The 15,338-nt window shown below is 49.3% G+C and overlaps 2 protein-coding genes across 7 annotated transcripts in view; one reads left to right on the top strand and one right to left on the bottom strand.

Annotated features, from left to right (window-relative positions):
* Window positions 1-2,775, top strand: part of CSGALNACT1 (chondroitin sulfate N-acetylgalactosaminyltransferase 1) — a 32,093-nt gene extending 29,318 nt beyond the window's left edge. For all 6 annotated transcript variants that reach the window (XM_077917574.1, XM_077917575.1, XM_077917573.1 and 3 more), the window contains 2 exons: window positions 1,062-1,143; window positions 1,697-2,775. In XM_077917574.1, the coding sequence (XP_077773700.1) occupies window positions 1,062-1,143; window positions 1,697-1,980 (366 nt within the window). In that variant the 3' untranslated portion in view covers window positions 1,981-2,775. The remainder of the gene's footprint in view (window positions 1-1,061; window positions 1,144-1,696) is intronic.
* A 387-nt stretch (window positions 2,776-3,162) lies between these two features.
* Window positions 3,163-15,338, bottom strand: part of SH2D4A (SH2 domain containing 4A) — a 36,199-nt gene continuing 24,023 nt past the window's right edge. The window contains exons 6-9 of the mRNA XM_077918314.1: window positions 12,641-12,860; window positions 11,044-11,174; window positions 7,539-7,759; window positions 3,163-5,079 (exon numbers count right to left, since the gene is read on the bottom strand). Coding sequence (XP_077774440.1) covers window positions 4,987-5,079; window positions 7,539-7,759; window positions 11,044-11,174; window positions 12,641-12,860 — 665 coding nt within the window. The 3' untranslated portion in view covers window positions 3,163-4,986. The remainder of the gene's footprint in view (window positions 5,080-7,538; window positions 7,760-11,043; window positions 11,175-12,640; window positions 12,861-15,338) is intronic.

Genomic DNA, 15,338 nt, shown 5'->3' with positions numbered 1-15,338 from the left:
AATAGTATCCACCCACAACACAGGGTGTCAGTTTTCCAGGTCTCACTGCAATACGTGCCCTCCTTAAGGGTAAAAGGTAAAAAGGTAAAGGGACCCCTGACCATTAGGTCCAATCGTGGCCAATTCTGGGGTTGTGGCGCTCATCTCGCTTTATTGGCCGAGGGAGCCGGCGTACAGCTTCCGGGTCATGTGGCCAGCATGACTAAGCAGCTTCTGGCGAACCAGAGCAGCACACGGAAATGCTGTTTACCTTCCCGCTGGAGCGGTACCTATTTATCTACTTGCAGTTTGACGTGCTTTTGAACTGCTAGGTTTGCAGGAGCAGGGACCGAGCAACAGGAGCTCACCCCGTCGCGAGGATTCAAACCGCCGACCTTCTGATCGGCAAGTCCTAGGCTCTGTGGTTTAACCCACAGCGCCACCCGCGTCCTCTTTAAGGGAGGACCCAATTAATGGACTATTACATTCCAGGGCTATCATGAGACATTCTTTCTCTGTAGCTTCCCCAGGCTGCAGGTTGGGGATAATAACAATGGGCTGCATTTGTATTAGCGGGGAAAATTTAAAAATGTTTTAAAACTCCTCAAGTCCAAATTTTTTCATACAAAATAAAAGAGTCCAGGAGTCTTTGCTTCTACTTTATTTGGTGGTGCTGGTGTCTGCTGCCCAATCCTGGATTTCTCCATGATTTCAAGCATCACTAACAAGCCTTGTCTCCAGATGGTGGAAGTGTCAGTCTACATTTTTTTAATATGTTTATAGCAGCATGACAGTTTCAAGGAAGGATCCAGTGGCAAATTTATTTGGTATGGATATAGCTAAAAACAAAGACCGTGTAGGGACCTCACACACTAGGTGGACCATCTGAAGACATGCTAAGTCCTTATTGTGTATCTGATTCTAACATGTGTGATGTAAGAATATGAAAGAACGGCAAAGGTGAGAGATAAGGGAGTGTTACCTGACTGCAGCTGGAAGCAGCCACTGCACAGGGATAAATGATCTTTATATGAAATATGCACGCACACATACACAGATAAATGCACCTTTCTTTCTTCCAGGTTATAAAAAAGGAGACGGGGTTTTGGAGAGACTTTGGATTTGGAATGACTTGCCAATACCGCTCTGATTATATCAACATTGGTAAGAAATGAAATCAAATGAATATTAATTTAGATATTAAATCCGATCAAGGCTGGTTCCCACCATGCCAAATTAGGGTTACACTTATGTGGGGCACAATCAAGCCTCTTCTCTGGACCCTTAAGGCTCCCAAGCCATTTTGGGAATACAGCGGTCCCTCTGGTTGTGGACAGGATCCGTTCTGAAGCTCCAGTCAGATCCCGAGGTTTCCACAACTGGAGGTGCCGCTTCTGCGCATGTGCACTGCACGGTTTAGCACTTCTGCGCATGGTGAAACCTGGAAAAATACTTCCGGGTTTGCCACGAATATATCCTGAAGGATACGTAACTGGAAGTCAACGCAAGTAGAGGTGCCACTGTATATTTAAAAATATTGAGTCATATCCTGATCTGATCCAAAAGACTCCGCAAGTAAAGAAACGCATTGACTGTCAGCGCAGTTGATTTCTCGCAGTGGCAACCTTCTTGAAAGGCTTTCCCCTCAGTTCCTGGGCCCACAGGTCTCTCTCCGTGTGCCACAATCACATGAAACCTGTCTTTTTTTTTTTCTTAGGAGGATTTGATCTCGACATAAAAGGCTGGGGAGGAGAAGATGTACATCTGTACCGCAAATACCTTCACAGCAACCTCATTGTGGTCCGGACGCCTGTCCGGGGCCTCTTCCACCTCTGGCATGAAAAGCACTGCTTGGATGAACTGACCCCAGAGCAATACAAAATGTGCATTCAGTCCAAGGCCATGAATGAAGCCTCTCACGGCCAGCTGGGGATGCTGTTTTTCAGGAGGGAGATCGAGGCTCATCGGCGCAAGCAGAAAGCAAGCAATAAGAAGTCTTGAAGCCAAAGGAGGTCTTACTCAGAGATAAAAACCAAGAACCTCAAAATCTGACTCAGAAGGCTGTTCCCAAAACCACGCTCGCAGGAGAGGAAATGCTTCTCTTGGTTATTTGTTTGCGGGGCTTTTGATACCACCGTAGCTTTTTCTCTGTGCTCACACGGCAGCACTGGGTGATGCCATTACGGCATGGAGAATAGCTTCCCCTCCAACCCCTCAACGGTTTGATATTTGAAGGGCAAACAAGGTGGTTTTCCAGCTTTGACTGACGCTACAATAGGATTACACAAAGCTTTACATTTTATCAAATGGGTAGCAAGGTGCTCATAAACTTGGATTGAATGAAATCCCAGGGAGATCTTTACAGAGTGGAGCCTGTAATGTTGAAATGACGTTACTGACGATAGCCCCGATCCAGTTTTTTCCTAGACTCTGTTGTTGTGAGTAACCAGTGGCCCTAGATAGGGGATGCACACACATATCTGGGCCATGTGTGCCGCCAATCCAATTCAAGGGAGGTTATCAGTTAAGCACCATAACAGAATGACTGGGATCCAGATCAGTTGCGTGGGTCAGGGCTCGCTTGTCAGATGAGCATTTAGATGTTTATCTAATGACTCCTAGCAGCTAGAAAGCGAACAATGAAAGTTGAATGTATTAGCTCTGTATGGAAGCCAACACCATTATCAAAATTCACTCTCTCTCTCTCTCTCTCTCATATACACCCACCCACACGCCTCACAAAGCCATATCTTCTGAACTTCTGTGGAGTCAGTAAAGATAATATGGTCACTTGTCCTTGAGTGCTCTCAATGATCATTCTTTGCTTGTCCTCAACAGCGCACTTTGGGTTCTGTGTCCCTTTGCGCACACTTAACATGCAAAGAGCTGCTGAGATGTAGCACAATTTAACGGAATGGTGAAATGTTTTTGTGAATAGATCTAAGGTCGTCAGGTGGATTGGTCAGTAAAGCCAAGAGGGGCTTTTAGCTAGAAGCACCAGTCCTGACTTGCATTGAACCTCATACAGTTTGGAGAAATTAGGGAGAGATGGATTTAACAGACAATGATTTTGTCTATGACTTGACATTAATATTTGCCGACTTGGATTCCGCTTTCTTCTTACTCTTACGTGTTTGAGGTTCCAGCCTTTAAAACAGAGCATCATTTAAATACAGACACAGATGAAAATATAAGGTATATATTTCCTGACATACCTAGCCGTACAAACAATTAGATAATACTGATAATTGAAAAGCAAGGCTATATAGTGGAGCCTTGTCCAGATTCTGCACAGAGAAGGCAAATAGTCTCTCTTAAAATTTCAGCCACTTTGCCTTTCATTTCGGCAAATCTTGATCCAGAGTTTCTCACTCCAGGTCCCTGCAGACAAGCGGTATTTTTGTTCTGCAACATGTCACTGACTCAGTAATAGTGCATTTAGAGATGGATTTATACTGGACCGCCCACACACGATTCCACTTTATTATTCATTCTGCGATGCTTCCTCAGTGGTACTGCAGTGCTGCTGTCTAGAGGGGCACTCTTTGTACTATAGCTCTACCAAAGCAGGACAGAGAATAAACTGGAACATTTCTGGTACAAAAAGTGACAGGACATCGGGAGAAAGTTACAGGACGTGCACCGATTGGAAAGGAAGCAGTGTGTTCACCCTGAAACATCTGGAGGCACAAACAGTATTGGAAGTGGAATCAAGTACAACCTCGCCAATCCCATCATGAGCGCAAATCATGAAGGCACAATGGGGGCCCAACCACACTTTTCCATCCCCCCCCCCAATTCAGTGCTAAACCACGGGTTTTCTGGGGAAAAGCAGTGGGCAAATGCAAAACCACTCAGACCCTGCTTTATAGGCCCAGGGGACGTGTGAGTCTAAAAAGGGTGATCCTCCAACAGTGAACTGAATAACACAATTAAAATGGGATTCAGGCAATGGAGGAGTCCATTCCTTTACAGAGAGAGGGCTTGGTTAAAAAACCCCCGCAACATTTCTCCTAACATTCCCTAGCAAAAAACAGCAACGCCCCTTTTTAGCAGCCCTATTTTCATACCAAGAGTCGGCATTCAAAGTCCCCATCGTTGCATCCGCAACACATGAGCATCCATTGCGAAGGACGGTTCTTTATCTGCTGGTCATTTACTCTGCAACCGTCTGTAATGCACTGGGTGCTGAAACAGGTAGTATGTCTGTCTGGGCGGTTGTGGAGTAACGAAGGGGAAACGGTAGCAGTGTAGCATGGGGACAAATTTTCCTTTGTGCACGCTGGAGTCACTTGGCTTCACTTAGCACCTGCCACCTGCAGAGATGGAGCTTCTAGCGAGTTCTGGAGAGGGCTGAAACTGGGAGAACTATCCCGCATGGATGTGACACACTGGCAGGTTTTAAAGGCGCACCCCCCCCAACAACTCCAAAGACAAAACGGCGATAAGCCAGGGACATGATTTCACCGGGGTCTGATCGCAGGAAATGGAGGCAGTTTGAAGATACGAACAGTGGCCTTACTGCTCTTGACCACATTCACTGGCTAATGGGAGCAGAGAGGGCCCACCATTCTGAAGACAACCCTATTTCTGCATTTGCGGCTTTCGCTAATAATAATACAACCCTTTCAAGTATTTACAGGAAATGCGAATTACACTTTGGAAATGTTCTATGTCACCTGATTGAGCAGGAACACACAAGGGCAGGATTCAGCCTGAACAAAGGTGTCTATGGAAAGTTTTAATTGCTGTAATTATCTTTCAAAATAGATTTATTCTTTTGCTATTTTCTTTATGGTTCTGCTTCCTGTTCCTTTGTATCTTCTTGTCGCTTGCTGGCAGCTGTCCAGATTTCACTTCTCGATTAGCCAAACGTACTCACACCATCACTTCGCCGTTTCCGAGGGTATTGTAAAAGCTGACGGGAGCTGGGTCAACGTCTGCCCACTCCACATCTATCCATTCAAGAGAAGTTCTTCACATGGTAGAGGATGGAAATGTCAGGCGTCACTCGAAAAGATCAAGGTAGTCTGGCTCCTCCCCTTGCTGGCCACAGGGATAACGCAGAATCTCTTTTCCAAAAGATGTGATGGGCTCCTCCTAAGAGGAAGAAAGCCAGTACAAATTTAGCTTCCAGAGGTCTAAAATCAGCCATTCATTTCCTACTAGAAACTGGTCAATCAGTTTAGAACCATAGAATTCTAGAGCTGGAAGAAGGGACCCTGAACATCACCTAGTCCAGGCATGTCCAAAATCTGTTTCAGGGGCCTAATCCGGCCCACTGGTCGGTTTAATCCAGCCCCTGTGGCAGTTTATTTCCTGGGGTAAAATCCGAAAAAAACAACTTCAATCCTAAAAAAAGGTCAACAACTTTGGTCAGCCCTCACAGCCCTTCACTTCATCAAATCTGGACCTCTTTGAAAAAAGTTTGGACACCACTGATCTAGTCCATGGGTAGGCAAACTAAGGCCCGGGGGCCGGATCCGGCCGAATCGCCTTCTTAATCTGGCCCGCAGACAGTCTGGGAATCAGCGTGTTTTTACATGAGTAGAATGTGTGCTTTTATTTAAAATGCATCTCTGGGTTATTTGTGGGGCATAGGAATTTGTTCACCCCCCCCCCAAAAAAAAATATAGTCCAGCCCCCCACAAGGTCTGAGGGACAGTGGACCTGCTGAAAAAGTTTGCTGACCCCTGATCTACTCTAACCAATGCAGGAATATGCAGCTGTCCCTTACGGGAATCATACCTGCAACCTTGGTGTTATCAGCACCATGCTCTCACCAGCTGAGCTATCCAGGCTGGTTATCAAAGCAGGCAGATGAGCAGCATTTAAGGTAGCTGAGCATACCAGTATAGCTTGGGGTAAAGAGAAATCTGATTTCAAACAGCAATCAAGCGGGGCTCTTCGCCCAGTGGATTTGAGCTCAGCTTTAAGACAACATATACACAAGACATCTACATTCCCGCGAGTGAAATCCTGGAATAAACAAGCAGCCATGCTTTTTTGCTTTGTGTGTCTGGAGATCTACACCTCCTTTTTGTGGGGTGGGTGGGTATTGTTTCATATAAAAGTGGTGCACAGACATTCTTCTCTTTCAGTTTTCATCATCCACTTTGCACCAAAGATAATAAATTCGGAAACATTTTAAAAAGCAGTTGCAGAACCGCTCTAGTGAAAGGAGTGGGGGAGTAATATAATATAATACGTCCATATCTTCACAATTGCCAACCAACAGGTACTGTGGGAGCAAGCCAACAAGCAGGCCCACCCTGCAGGGCAGGGGCACTTTGCCGTTCTCAACTAGAACTGGTTCAGTAGCCTTGGAGCAGAAAAAGGCATACAGTGGTGCCCCACAAGACGAATGCCTCGCAAGACGAAAAACTCGCTAGACGAAAGGGTTTTCTGTTTTTTGAGTCGTTCCGCAAGACGAATTTCCCTATGGGCTTGCTTCGCAAGACGAAACGTCTTGCGAGTTCTTGCGAGTTTGTTTCCTTTTTCTTAAAGCTGCTATGCCGCTAATAGCCGCTAAGCCGTTAATAGCCGCTAAGCCGCTAAGCCGTTAATAGCCGCTAAGCCGCTAATAGCCGTGCTTCGCAAGATGAAAAAACTGCAAGACGAAGAGACTCGCGGAACGGATTAATTTCGTCTTGCGAGGCACCACTGTACAGTGGTACCTCTGGTTACGTACTTAACTCGTTCCGAAGGTCCGTTCTTAACCTGAAACTGTTCTTAACCTAAAGCACCACTTTAGCTAATGGGGCCTCCTGCTGCCGCCGTGCCGCCGGAGCACGATTTCTGTTCTCATCCTGAAGCAAAGTTCCTAACCCGAGGTACTATTTCTGAGTTAGCAGAGTCTGTAACCTGAAGCGTATGTAACCCGAGGTACCACTGTATTTGTATTCACAACAGTGAGGATAATCCCAGACTGGGCCCAGCTCCTTAAAATGTTGCATCGTTCTTTGTCCTTACGTTCCGATAACACTTAAAAAGGTAAAGGACCCCTGGCAGTTAAGTCCAGTCGCAAACGGCTCTGGGGTTGCAGTGCTCATCTCGCTTTACTGGCCGAGGGAGCCGATATTTGTCCGCAGACAGTTTTTCTGGGTCATGTGGCCAGCATGACTAAGCCGCTTCTGGTGAACCAGAGCAGCACACGCAAAAGCCATTTACCTTCCGGCCGGAGAGGTACCTATTTATCTACTTGCACTTTGATGTGCTTTCGAACTGCTAGGTTGGCAGGAGGAGGGACCGAGCAACGGGAGCTCACCCCGTCGCAGGGATCCGAACCGCCGACCTTCCGATTGGCAAGACCAAGGCCACCTGCATCTCAACCATAGCTGTCAACTTTTCCCTTGGCTTGTGAGGAATCTTATTTGGAATAAGGGAATTTCCCTTTTAAAATAGGGAATCATTGACAGCTATGGTCCCAACCAATAACACTTACAGGACACCTAACTTTGCATTAAGTCCTGCAAAATAAAATTTCGTGCACCAAGAAGCTTCAACATAGTCATAGAATGAGGTGGTGGTGGGGAAGTTGAGCATTACGAGAGACGCACCTTGTGGTAATCGACCAGGTCAGCCAACGTTGAATGCTGCTGCTGATCCACACCCAGGAAGCTGTACAAATCCCCGGAAGCGTCTATCAGGAAGTGCTTGCAGCCTTTGGCCGACAAATACGAGAGGACGTAGCCTTTGATCTTTTCACTGACCCGGATCAGGAAGCTCCCAGGTGCCAAACCGCTTAGAAGTTCTTCTGCTTTCTTGGTGGTTAAAATGCCTGCCCCAAAAATGAAACAAGAGAAAACTATTTGCCGGCTTGCTGCACATTGGAAAGATGCTGTCAAATCTTCTCTAATATAGTGGACCAGCTCCCAGCCTATTCAGTGACCTGGCGGGCTCAAGATCCCATTAGTCATCAGACCACTTTTCCCAGCTTAACTCTGCACCTAGGTAAAGGTAAAGGGACCCCTGACCATTAGGTCCAGTCGTGACCGACTCTGGGGTTGCGGCGCTCATCTCGCTTTATTGGCCAAGGGAGCCGGCGTACAGCTTCCGGGTCATGTGATTAAGCCACTTCTGGCGAACCAGAGCAGCACACGGAAACACTGTTTACCTTCCCGCCGGAGCGGTACCTATTTATCTACTTGCACTTTGACGTGCTTTCGAACTTCTAGGTTGGCAGGAGCAGGGACTGAGCAACAGGAGCTCACCCCATCGCAGGGATTCGAACCGCCAACCTTCTGATCGGCAAGTCCTAGGCTCTGTGGTTTAACCCACAGCGCCACCCGCGTCCCTAACTCTGCACCTACTTACTGTTGAAAAACCTCTTTCGTGGCCTCCCTAAACACTGCTGGATTAAGTGAAAGCCATGTGTGTCAATACACCTTCTGGACAGAAAAACAAAATGGGGTGCCCTAGGGCAGTGTTTCCCAACCGGTGTTCCGCGGCACACTAGTGTGCCGCCGGACGTTGCCTAGTGTGCCGTGGGAGGGAGGCGGGCGAGTCGGGCTAATCCTCCGGCCCCGCTCCCCCGGGGAACGTGCCCCGTCATCCGCTTCTGCCTTGCTCCCTGTGACAGGAATTCCCCAAACTGCATCAGCATCTGCCGCTTGCCCAGCAGCCCCGGCGCTGCCTTGCGCCCGGCGCCCCCGCCATCCTCGGCGCAGGGAGCGAGGGGCGCGCAGGCAGGCGCTGCCCGGCGGAGCGACGGCTCCTTCCGAGCGGCTGGCAGTGTCTGGGCATGACTGGCCTCCCGCCTGGTCCCGCGGCGGCTGCAGACGCGGCCGAAGCAGCGCAGGGAAGGAGACGCCCGGCCGCCCAGCACGCTCCCACTCTCTCTCGGCGGCCGGGGAGCGGGGCCAAAGCGGGCCCCCACCTGAGTGGCGGCTGCGTGAGCCAATAGGCGAGCTGGGGCAGAGGGGGAGGCGGGGCTCCGGAGAACAAAGGAGGGAGGGGGCACCCGGGAGAAGGGGGCGGGGCGGGAGGAGCGGGGAGCGCGGCGCTACGCCCGGGACGCCCCAGTTCCGCCGGGTTAGAAGCCGGCGGCCTACCTCTGCTGGCCGTGGAAGGCAGCCGGGTCTGGGTCGCGCCCCGAGAGTGGCGGGGTCCGCGCACAGCCTGCCCTCCAGGCTGGGAAGTGGCTCCTAGGCTCCGCCTGAAGCCACGCAGAGCCCGCAAGGCGCCCTCGGCGCAACTTGGCCGGGGCAAAAGGCGAAGCTCTGGAGGGAAAGGCGGCCGGATTCCCCTCCTCGGCGGGTCTGGTGGTCTCCCGCCTCCTCTGAGGAAGGGTCTCTTCTTCAGCTTTTCTGATCCTTCGTGGCCCCGTTGGGAGAAGCCGAAATAAATAATGGCCGTGCCATTAAAGTTCTCTCTTTTATAAAAGGGATCCTAATAGAATCGTAGAGTTGGAAGGGATCCCCAGGGCTATCCAGTACTGTACAACCCCTGCAGTGCAGGAATCTCAGCCATAGCATCCATGGCAGACAGACATCCCACCTCTGCTTAAAAACCTCCAAGAAGGGAAAAACCTCCCGAGGGAGACCATTCCCCTGTTGAACAGCCCTTACCAGCAGAAAGTTCTTTCCCATGTTTAGTCAAAATCTTTATTGTAACGTGAATCCACTGGTTCGAGTCCTACCTTCTCTACCTTCTATGCTGTTACTATTTTTTTATTTTTTTTTACATAAGTAAAAAGTGACCTTTCCCCATCTGGCATGGTGGTGTGCCTCGAGATTTTTTTCATGAAACAAGTGTGCCTTTGCCCAAAAAAGGTTGGGAAACACTGCCCTAGGGCTTGTGCCTTGCTGCTTCCCTTGCTGTTTCCAAAACAAAAGAGAGAACACCTTGTTCCCATCTCCCACTACAATAAACGTGGACGAACCCTTGGCTCATAATTTTGACCACTTCCAAGATCCCTGCTGAGTCTGGTTGGTCATCTCTGGAACCCAATCGTGAAAGCAAGGAATATTTAATGAAATCCCACTTTTTTTGTTAGTTCACCATGTGTTACATGGCTACACTGTTAATGGGATTCTTATGCAGAAAGCGAGCACCCTAACTTCCTGATGAACCAATGAATAAATGGGAATGATTCCCACGAGAGGCGTGGCAGCTGTGAATGGTTCACAGAGGCTATCTGGGATTGTTCATCGGTGCAGTGTCCAGGGCACTTAATTTATGGTGTAATATAAGCGAAAAAGATGTGCCTACCCCAAGGAGCTCACAGCCTACATTTGGGTCATGGGAGAGACCAGTGGCGTAGCGTGGGGGGTGCAGGGGGGGCCGGCCGCACCGGGCGCAACACCTGGGGTTAGGGCAAATCCACAGGTTAGGGGGCGCAAATCCACGGGTTAGGGGGCGCAAATCCACGGGTTAGGGGGCGCAAATTACTTGCCTTGCCCCGGGTGCTGACAACCCACGCTATGCCACTGGGAGAGACAACAGCGTTAAGGAAGGCTGAGCATATGATAGTATCAAGAAACCTACAAATGCCCCTATTGCAGTGTGTCAGGAGTCCAGGTTCCCAGCTTGATAACACAGTAAGCGTGGGTAATTAAAAAGGAGGATTTATTGCAAAAACAAACAGATAGCTCCGGACAGCTCTGACAAAGCCTCTGGTATCATTACTCAAGATGACCCTTCTGAAGACTCCTTCCGGCTGCAACAGAAGACATTGAAATTATGACTCTTACATCTCTTGTTTTGTTTCCAATCTAGCAGCCCTCCCATTTGCTGACTGCTCAGACTTAGGGGCTCAGCCCCACCCCCTTCTTGTTCTGAGAGGCTGTCTCTGGATCTATTCACTCCTGTTTGTGCTTCCTGTGAGCCCTTACTGTGTTCTAGCCTGCTCCCGCTACTGTCTTATCAGTCTGCTTGTCAAGGTCAGGCAGAGCCGAAGTCTGCAGCTGTCAGCTCTCCCCTGCCTAACATCTGAGCCTCTCTGTTCCTGGCTGCTTGCTGCAGTTGGCTGTAATCTTTGCTGGGAGCTGGCTCATTCCTGACACAATGGTCCTTAGCTTGGGCTCCCTTGCCCTATGAAAGGCAGGAAGACCAAGTACTCACCATGGAACCAAGGTGCTACCTGGCCCGTGGATTTCTCAAAACCAGCTCGGAGATGTTGCTGCTCTTCCTTGAACCACCGAATGATGGCCTCCTGAGTAGCAGTGGAGACAGTCCTTTGTACTGCCTGCTTCCTGTTGTCGCAATAAGAAGAGAGAAAGAAGCGGGGAGCAGATTACGATCTTTGCACTGGATTTAAGTTCAGTTTCATTGCACTCCTTTACAAAAATGCAAATCACGATTTAGAATAAAGTGCCCGTTATAGATGTTTCGGAGGATACTTGGGCCAGATGCCCTTCTAGGAGTCTTGTCACAAGGGCTGAACCAAACTCTCTTCTGACTTCTCACAACCAGCAATGACCCCTTGCTTCCTTTCTTTAATTTGGGACCCATCTATTTGTCCAGCCAAGCAATAAGAAGATGAGGCAAGCAAAGGGAGTTGACCCTTCTCCTTGCTCTCTTTCATGAGGCCTAGGAGGGTCAGGGCAGCATTTCCAAGGAGCTGCAGGAGTTGGCAGCAGGCATGGGGCCACCACTATTAAGGCCAAAGATTAGTAAGTGCTCATTCTGGCTGGGATTGACAGGAGCTGTACCCCAAAACATTTGGAGGGCAGCAGGTTAGTAAAGACTGTTCAACACGTCCCCCAATTTACTTCAGGTAAGAAACATTCTCATTCCCCTTTAAGGTTTTTTATTGGCTTTGATTTTCCTTATATATATATATATATTGGATTCAGTTAGGTCTCATAGGCATTTAATTGTGTGTCATTGACACGTAAACAGTGTGTGCTTTAGACGTGCTCCAGGAAAAACCCAGCCTGCCCACTCATCACCAGCCCTCTGCCAACATAGCTGTTTCTTCCTTCATATGGCCTACTGTAGCTTTTTGTATAACTCTAGGAAGTGTGCCAGGCCGCGTCAAAATAACTCCCATTGGCCTTTTTCGCACAGAAACACTCCTGCTGGATGGCTAGAGGCGTCAGTTACCTCAGCTAGTCACATTCAGGTGTGCTCAAGCCCGATATAGCTGAACTATGTCCCAGGACGCGGGTGGCGCTGTGGGTTAAACCACAGAGCCTAGGACTTGCCGATCAGAAGGTCGATGGTTCGAATCCCTGCGACGGGGTGAGCTCCCGTTGCTCAATCCCTGCTCCTGCCAACCTAGCAGTTCGAAAGCACATCAAAGTGCAAGTAGATAAATAGGTACTGCTCCAGCGGGAAGGTAAACAGCATTTCCGCGCGCTGCTCTGGTTCGCCAGAAGCGGCTTAGTCATGCTGGCCACATGACCCGGAAGCTGTACGCCGGCTCCCTCAGCCAATAAAGCGAGATGAGCTCCACAACTCCAGAGTCGGCCACGACTGGACCTAATGGTCGGGGTCCCTTTACCTTTTATGTCCCAGAATTGCATTTTAAAGGCCAATTGCACAATTTCAACAGCTACAGTATCCATATAGATATATGCAGAGTGTATTGTGGTCAGGAGGAAAGGACTCAACAGGTGGAAGAACAATTCAGGTTTCCTTTCTGAGTTCTCCCTTGGCCTTCCCTTCCTCACCTCCTCACCCTACCGACTTAGTCAAAGCCTTCAGGGTTACTAACCTGTCTGGTTTGCCGTTGGTCATTCCGGCACTGAGATGCTTAGGTTTCGGCGGCAGAGGAGGAGGAGGAAGCGGCCGTTTCTGCTCCCCTGTCTTAAAAACCGTGGAGACCCCCGCCACTTTTCCTTTGCGGGTTCCTTGCAACGACAGCCTCTTGTAGTCGTCCCGGGCCTGTCGGGCGAGGGAGCGCCGCCTTTCATCGGCTGCTTTTGCCCGCTCCACTGAAACAGGAAAAAGAAGGTTGTTATTTGCTCTTGGGTGCAGTTCCAGACAGGGGCGGAGGAAGGTGGGTGTGGACCACCCCGGGTGTCACCACTGAGGGGGGTGACAAAATGGCGGGCGGCACTCACTGCAGGGCCTGCAGCACGCCTGAGCCACGCATCTCTCCTGGGAGAGACATGGTGGCTTGGGTGCGCGCACGCTCCGCGCTGTCCAAATGGTCCGCCCGCTGCCTCCCCCCCAGCTGTAGGGCGGCTGAGTGTGAGGAGGCAGGCAGACTCTGGAGGCCCCGCAGTGCACCCTGCCCCTATGGGCAGCTCGCCCCGCCCCAGGCGCCCAAGCGGCTTCCTCCGCTGCTGGGTCCAGAGCATAGCTGTCAACCTTCCTTTTTTTTTGGCAGGAAATTCCCTTATTCCGGTGCTGTTTCCTGCTGCTTCCTGCTTGTTGTTGTTGTTTAGTCGTTTAGTTGTGTCCGACTCTTCGTGACCCCATGGACTAGAGTATGCCAGGCACCTCTGTCCTCCACTACCTCCCGCAGTTTGGTCAAACCCATGCTGGTAACCTCGAAAACACTATCCAACCATCTCGTCCTCTGTCGTCCCCTTCTCCTTGGGCCCTCCATCTTTCCCAACATCAGGGTCTTTTCCAGGGAGTCTTCTCTTCTCATGATGTGGCCAAAGTCTTGGAGCCTCAGCTTCACAATCTGTCCTTCCAGTGAGCACTCAGGGCTGATTTCCTTCAGAATGGAGAGGTTTGTCCTTCTTGCAGTCCATGGGACTCTCAAGAGTCTCCTCCAGCACCATAATTCAAAAGCATCAATTCTTCAGCAATCAGCCTTCTTTATGGTCCAGCTCTCACTTCCATACCTCACTAATGGGAAAACCATAGCTTTTACTATATGGACCTTTGTTGGCAAGGTGATGTCTCTGCTTCCCGCTACTATCCCAGATTGTTAGATATCCCATAGACTGTCCCCGGGACAGGTGAGGCTGCTGATCCCTTATTTTCGAATCTGAAAATTGACAGCTATGGTCCAGACGCATTTCTGGTGCTTCTGAAATCTCAATGCGCACAAAGGGGATGAAGAAAGCCAGACACAGCAAAATAACAGGTGGAAGATGATTTGGCAACGAGAATGGGGATTCGTACTGAACCCAGTCAATGCTGTACAGTGGTACCTCGGGCTAAGAACTTAATTCGTTCTGGAGGTCCGTTCTTAACCTGAAACTGTTCTTAACCTGAGGTACCACTTTAGCTAATGGGGGCCCCTGCTGCTGCCATGCTGCCCCACATGATTTCTGTTCTCAACCTGAAGCAAAGTTCTTAACTCGAGGTACTATTTCTGGGTTAGCGGAGTCTGTAACCTGAAGCATCTGTAACCTGAGGTACCACTGTATTGCTGCTTTGGTGCTGACTGCTGTGGTTTCGTGGTAGTTCTCCAGAGGTCTTTCCCAGCTCTGCTATCTGCTATCCTTTTGGCTGGGGACACCAAGGAATGAACTAAGCCCATGGAGGCTTAGTTTAGTCAGAATCAAGTATGCACACCCCAAGTTAATGCTGAGTATTTTATTTCTGGTAAATGAACCTCCATAGAAGGCTGTTAGAAGGCCGTGAAAATTTGTGTCCGAGGTTTTCTAGACTCGTCTACCCATGTACTATCTGAAACCAAAGGGGCATATTGGTTGCCAGATGTGAAATATATTCAACCAACCAACCAACCAACCAACCAACCAACCAACCAACCAACCAATTAAATGTCTTTATTGGCATCACAGTATCAAACGTTTCAAGTAACTGGGATAATTAAAAAGACAAGGGTGAAGCTATCAAGAGTTATAAGATCACACTATGGTTGTGTGCATTTGGATATCCAGGCATAGACAAACTTAGCCCTCCAGATGTTTTGGGACTACAACTCCTATCATCCCTAGCTAACAGGACCAGTGGTCAGGGATGATGGGAATTGTAGTCTCAAAACATCTGGAGGGCCAAGTTTGCCGATGCCTGTGCCACACCCTGTCTATTTCCCGAAAGGATAGTTTGTTGGGAACCCTTTCAGGTAAGACTGTGGCTAAAAAGGAAGCTACTAAAGCAGTAATATCTTTGTCCCGATCTGCCAGGAGAAACCTTCTTTGGCTTCTTCTTGGAGTTGTGGGCCAGAGGTCCAACATTTTGCTCAGCATCAGTTGGCGAGGTCTGCTGTGTAAAGGGCAACCTAAGAGAATGTGGTCCATTGAATCAGGTACTTCTTGACTGCAGGCACACAAACGGGCTTGAAATGCAATGTGTGAGAATCTACTTTTGGATGAAATATATTGTTTTCTGCTCTCCCACCCCACTACAGTGGTGCCTCGCAAGACGAAATTAATCCGTTCCGCGAGTCTCTTCGTCTTGCGGTTTTTTCGTCTTGCGAAGCACGGCTATTAGCGGCTTAGCAGCTATTAACGGCTTAGTGGCTTAGGGGCTATTAACGGCTTAGC

Source organism: Podarcis muralis, chromosome 13 (genome assembly GCF_964188315.1).
Source record: "Podarcis muralis chromosome 13, rPodMur119.hap1.1, whole genome shotgun sequence".
NCBI classification, from domain to species: Eukaryota; Metazoa; Chordata; class Lepidosauria; order Squamata; family Lacertidae; genus Podarcis; species Podarcis muralis.
Note: the sequence above shows the minus strand (reverse complement) of the source record. Positions and strands in the feature narration are given on the sequence as shown.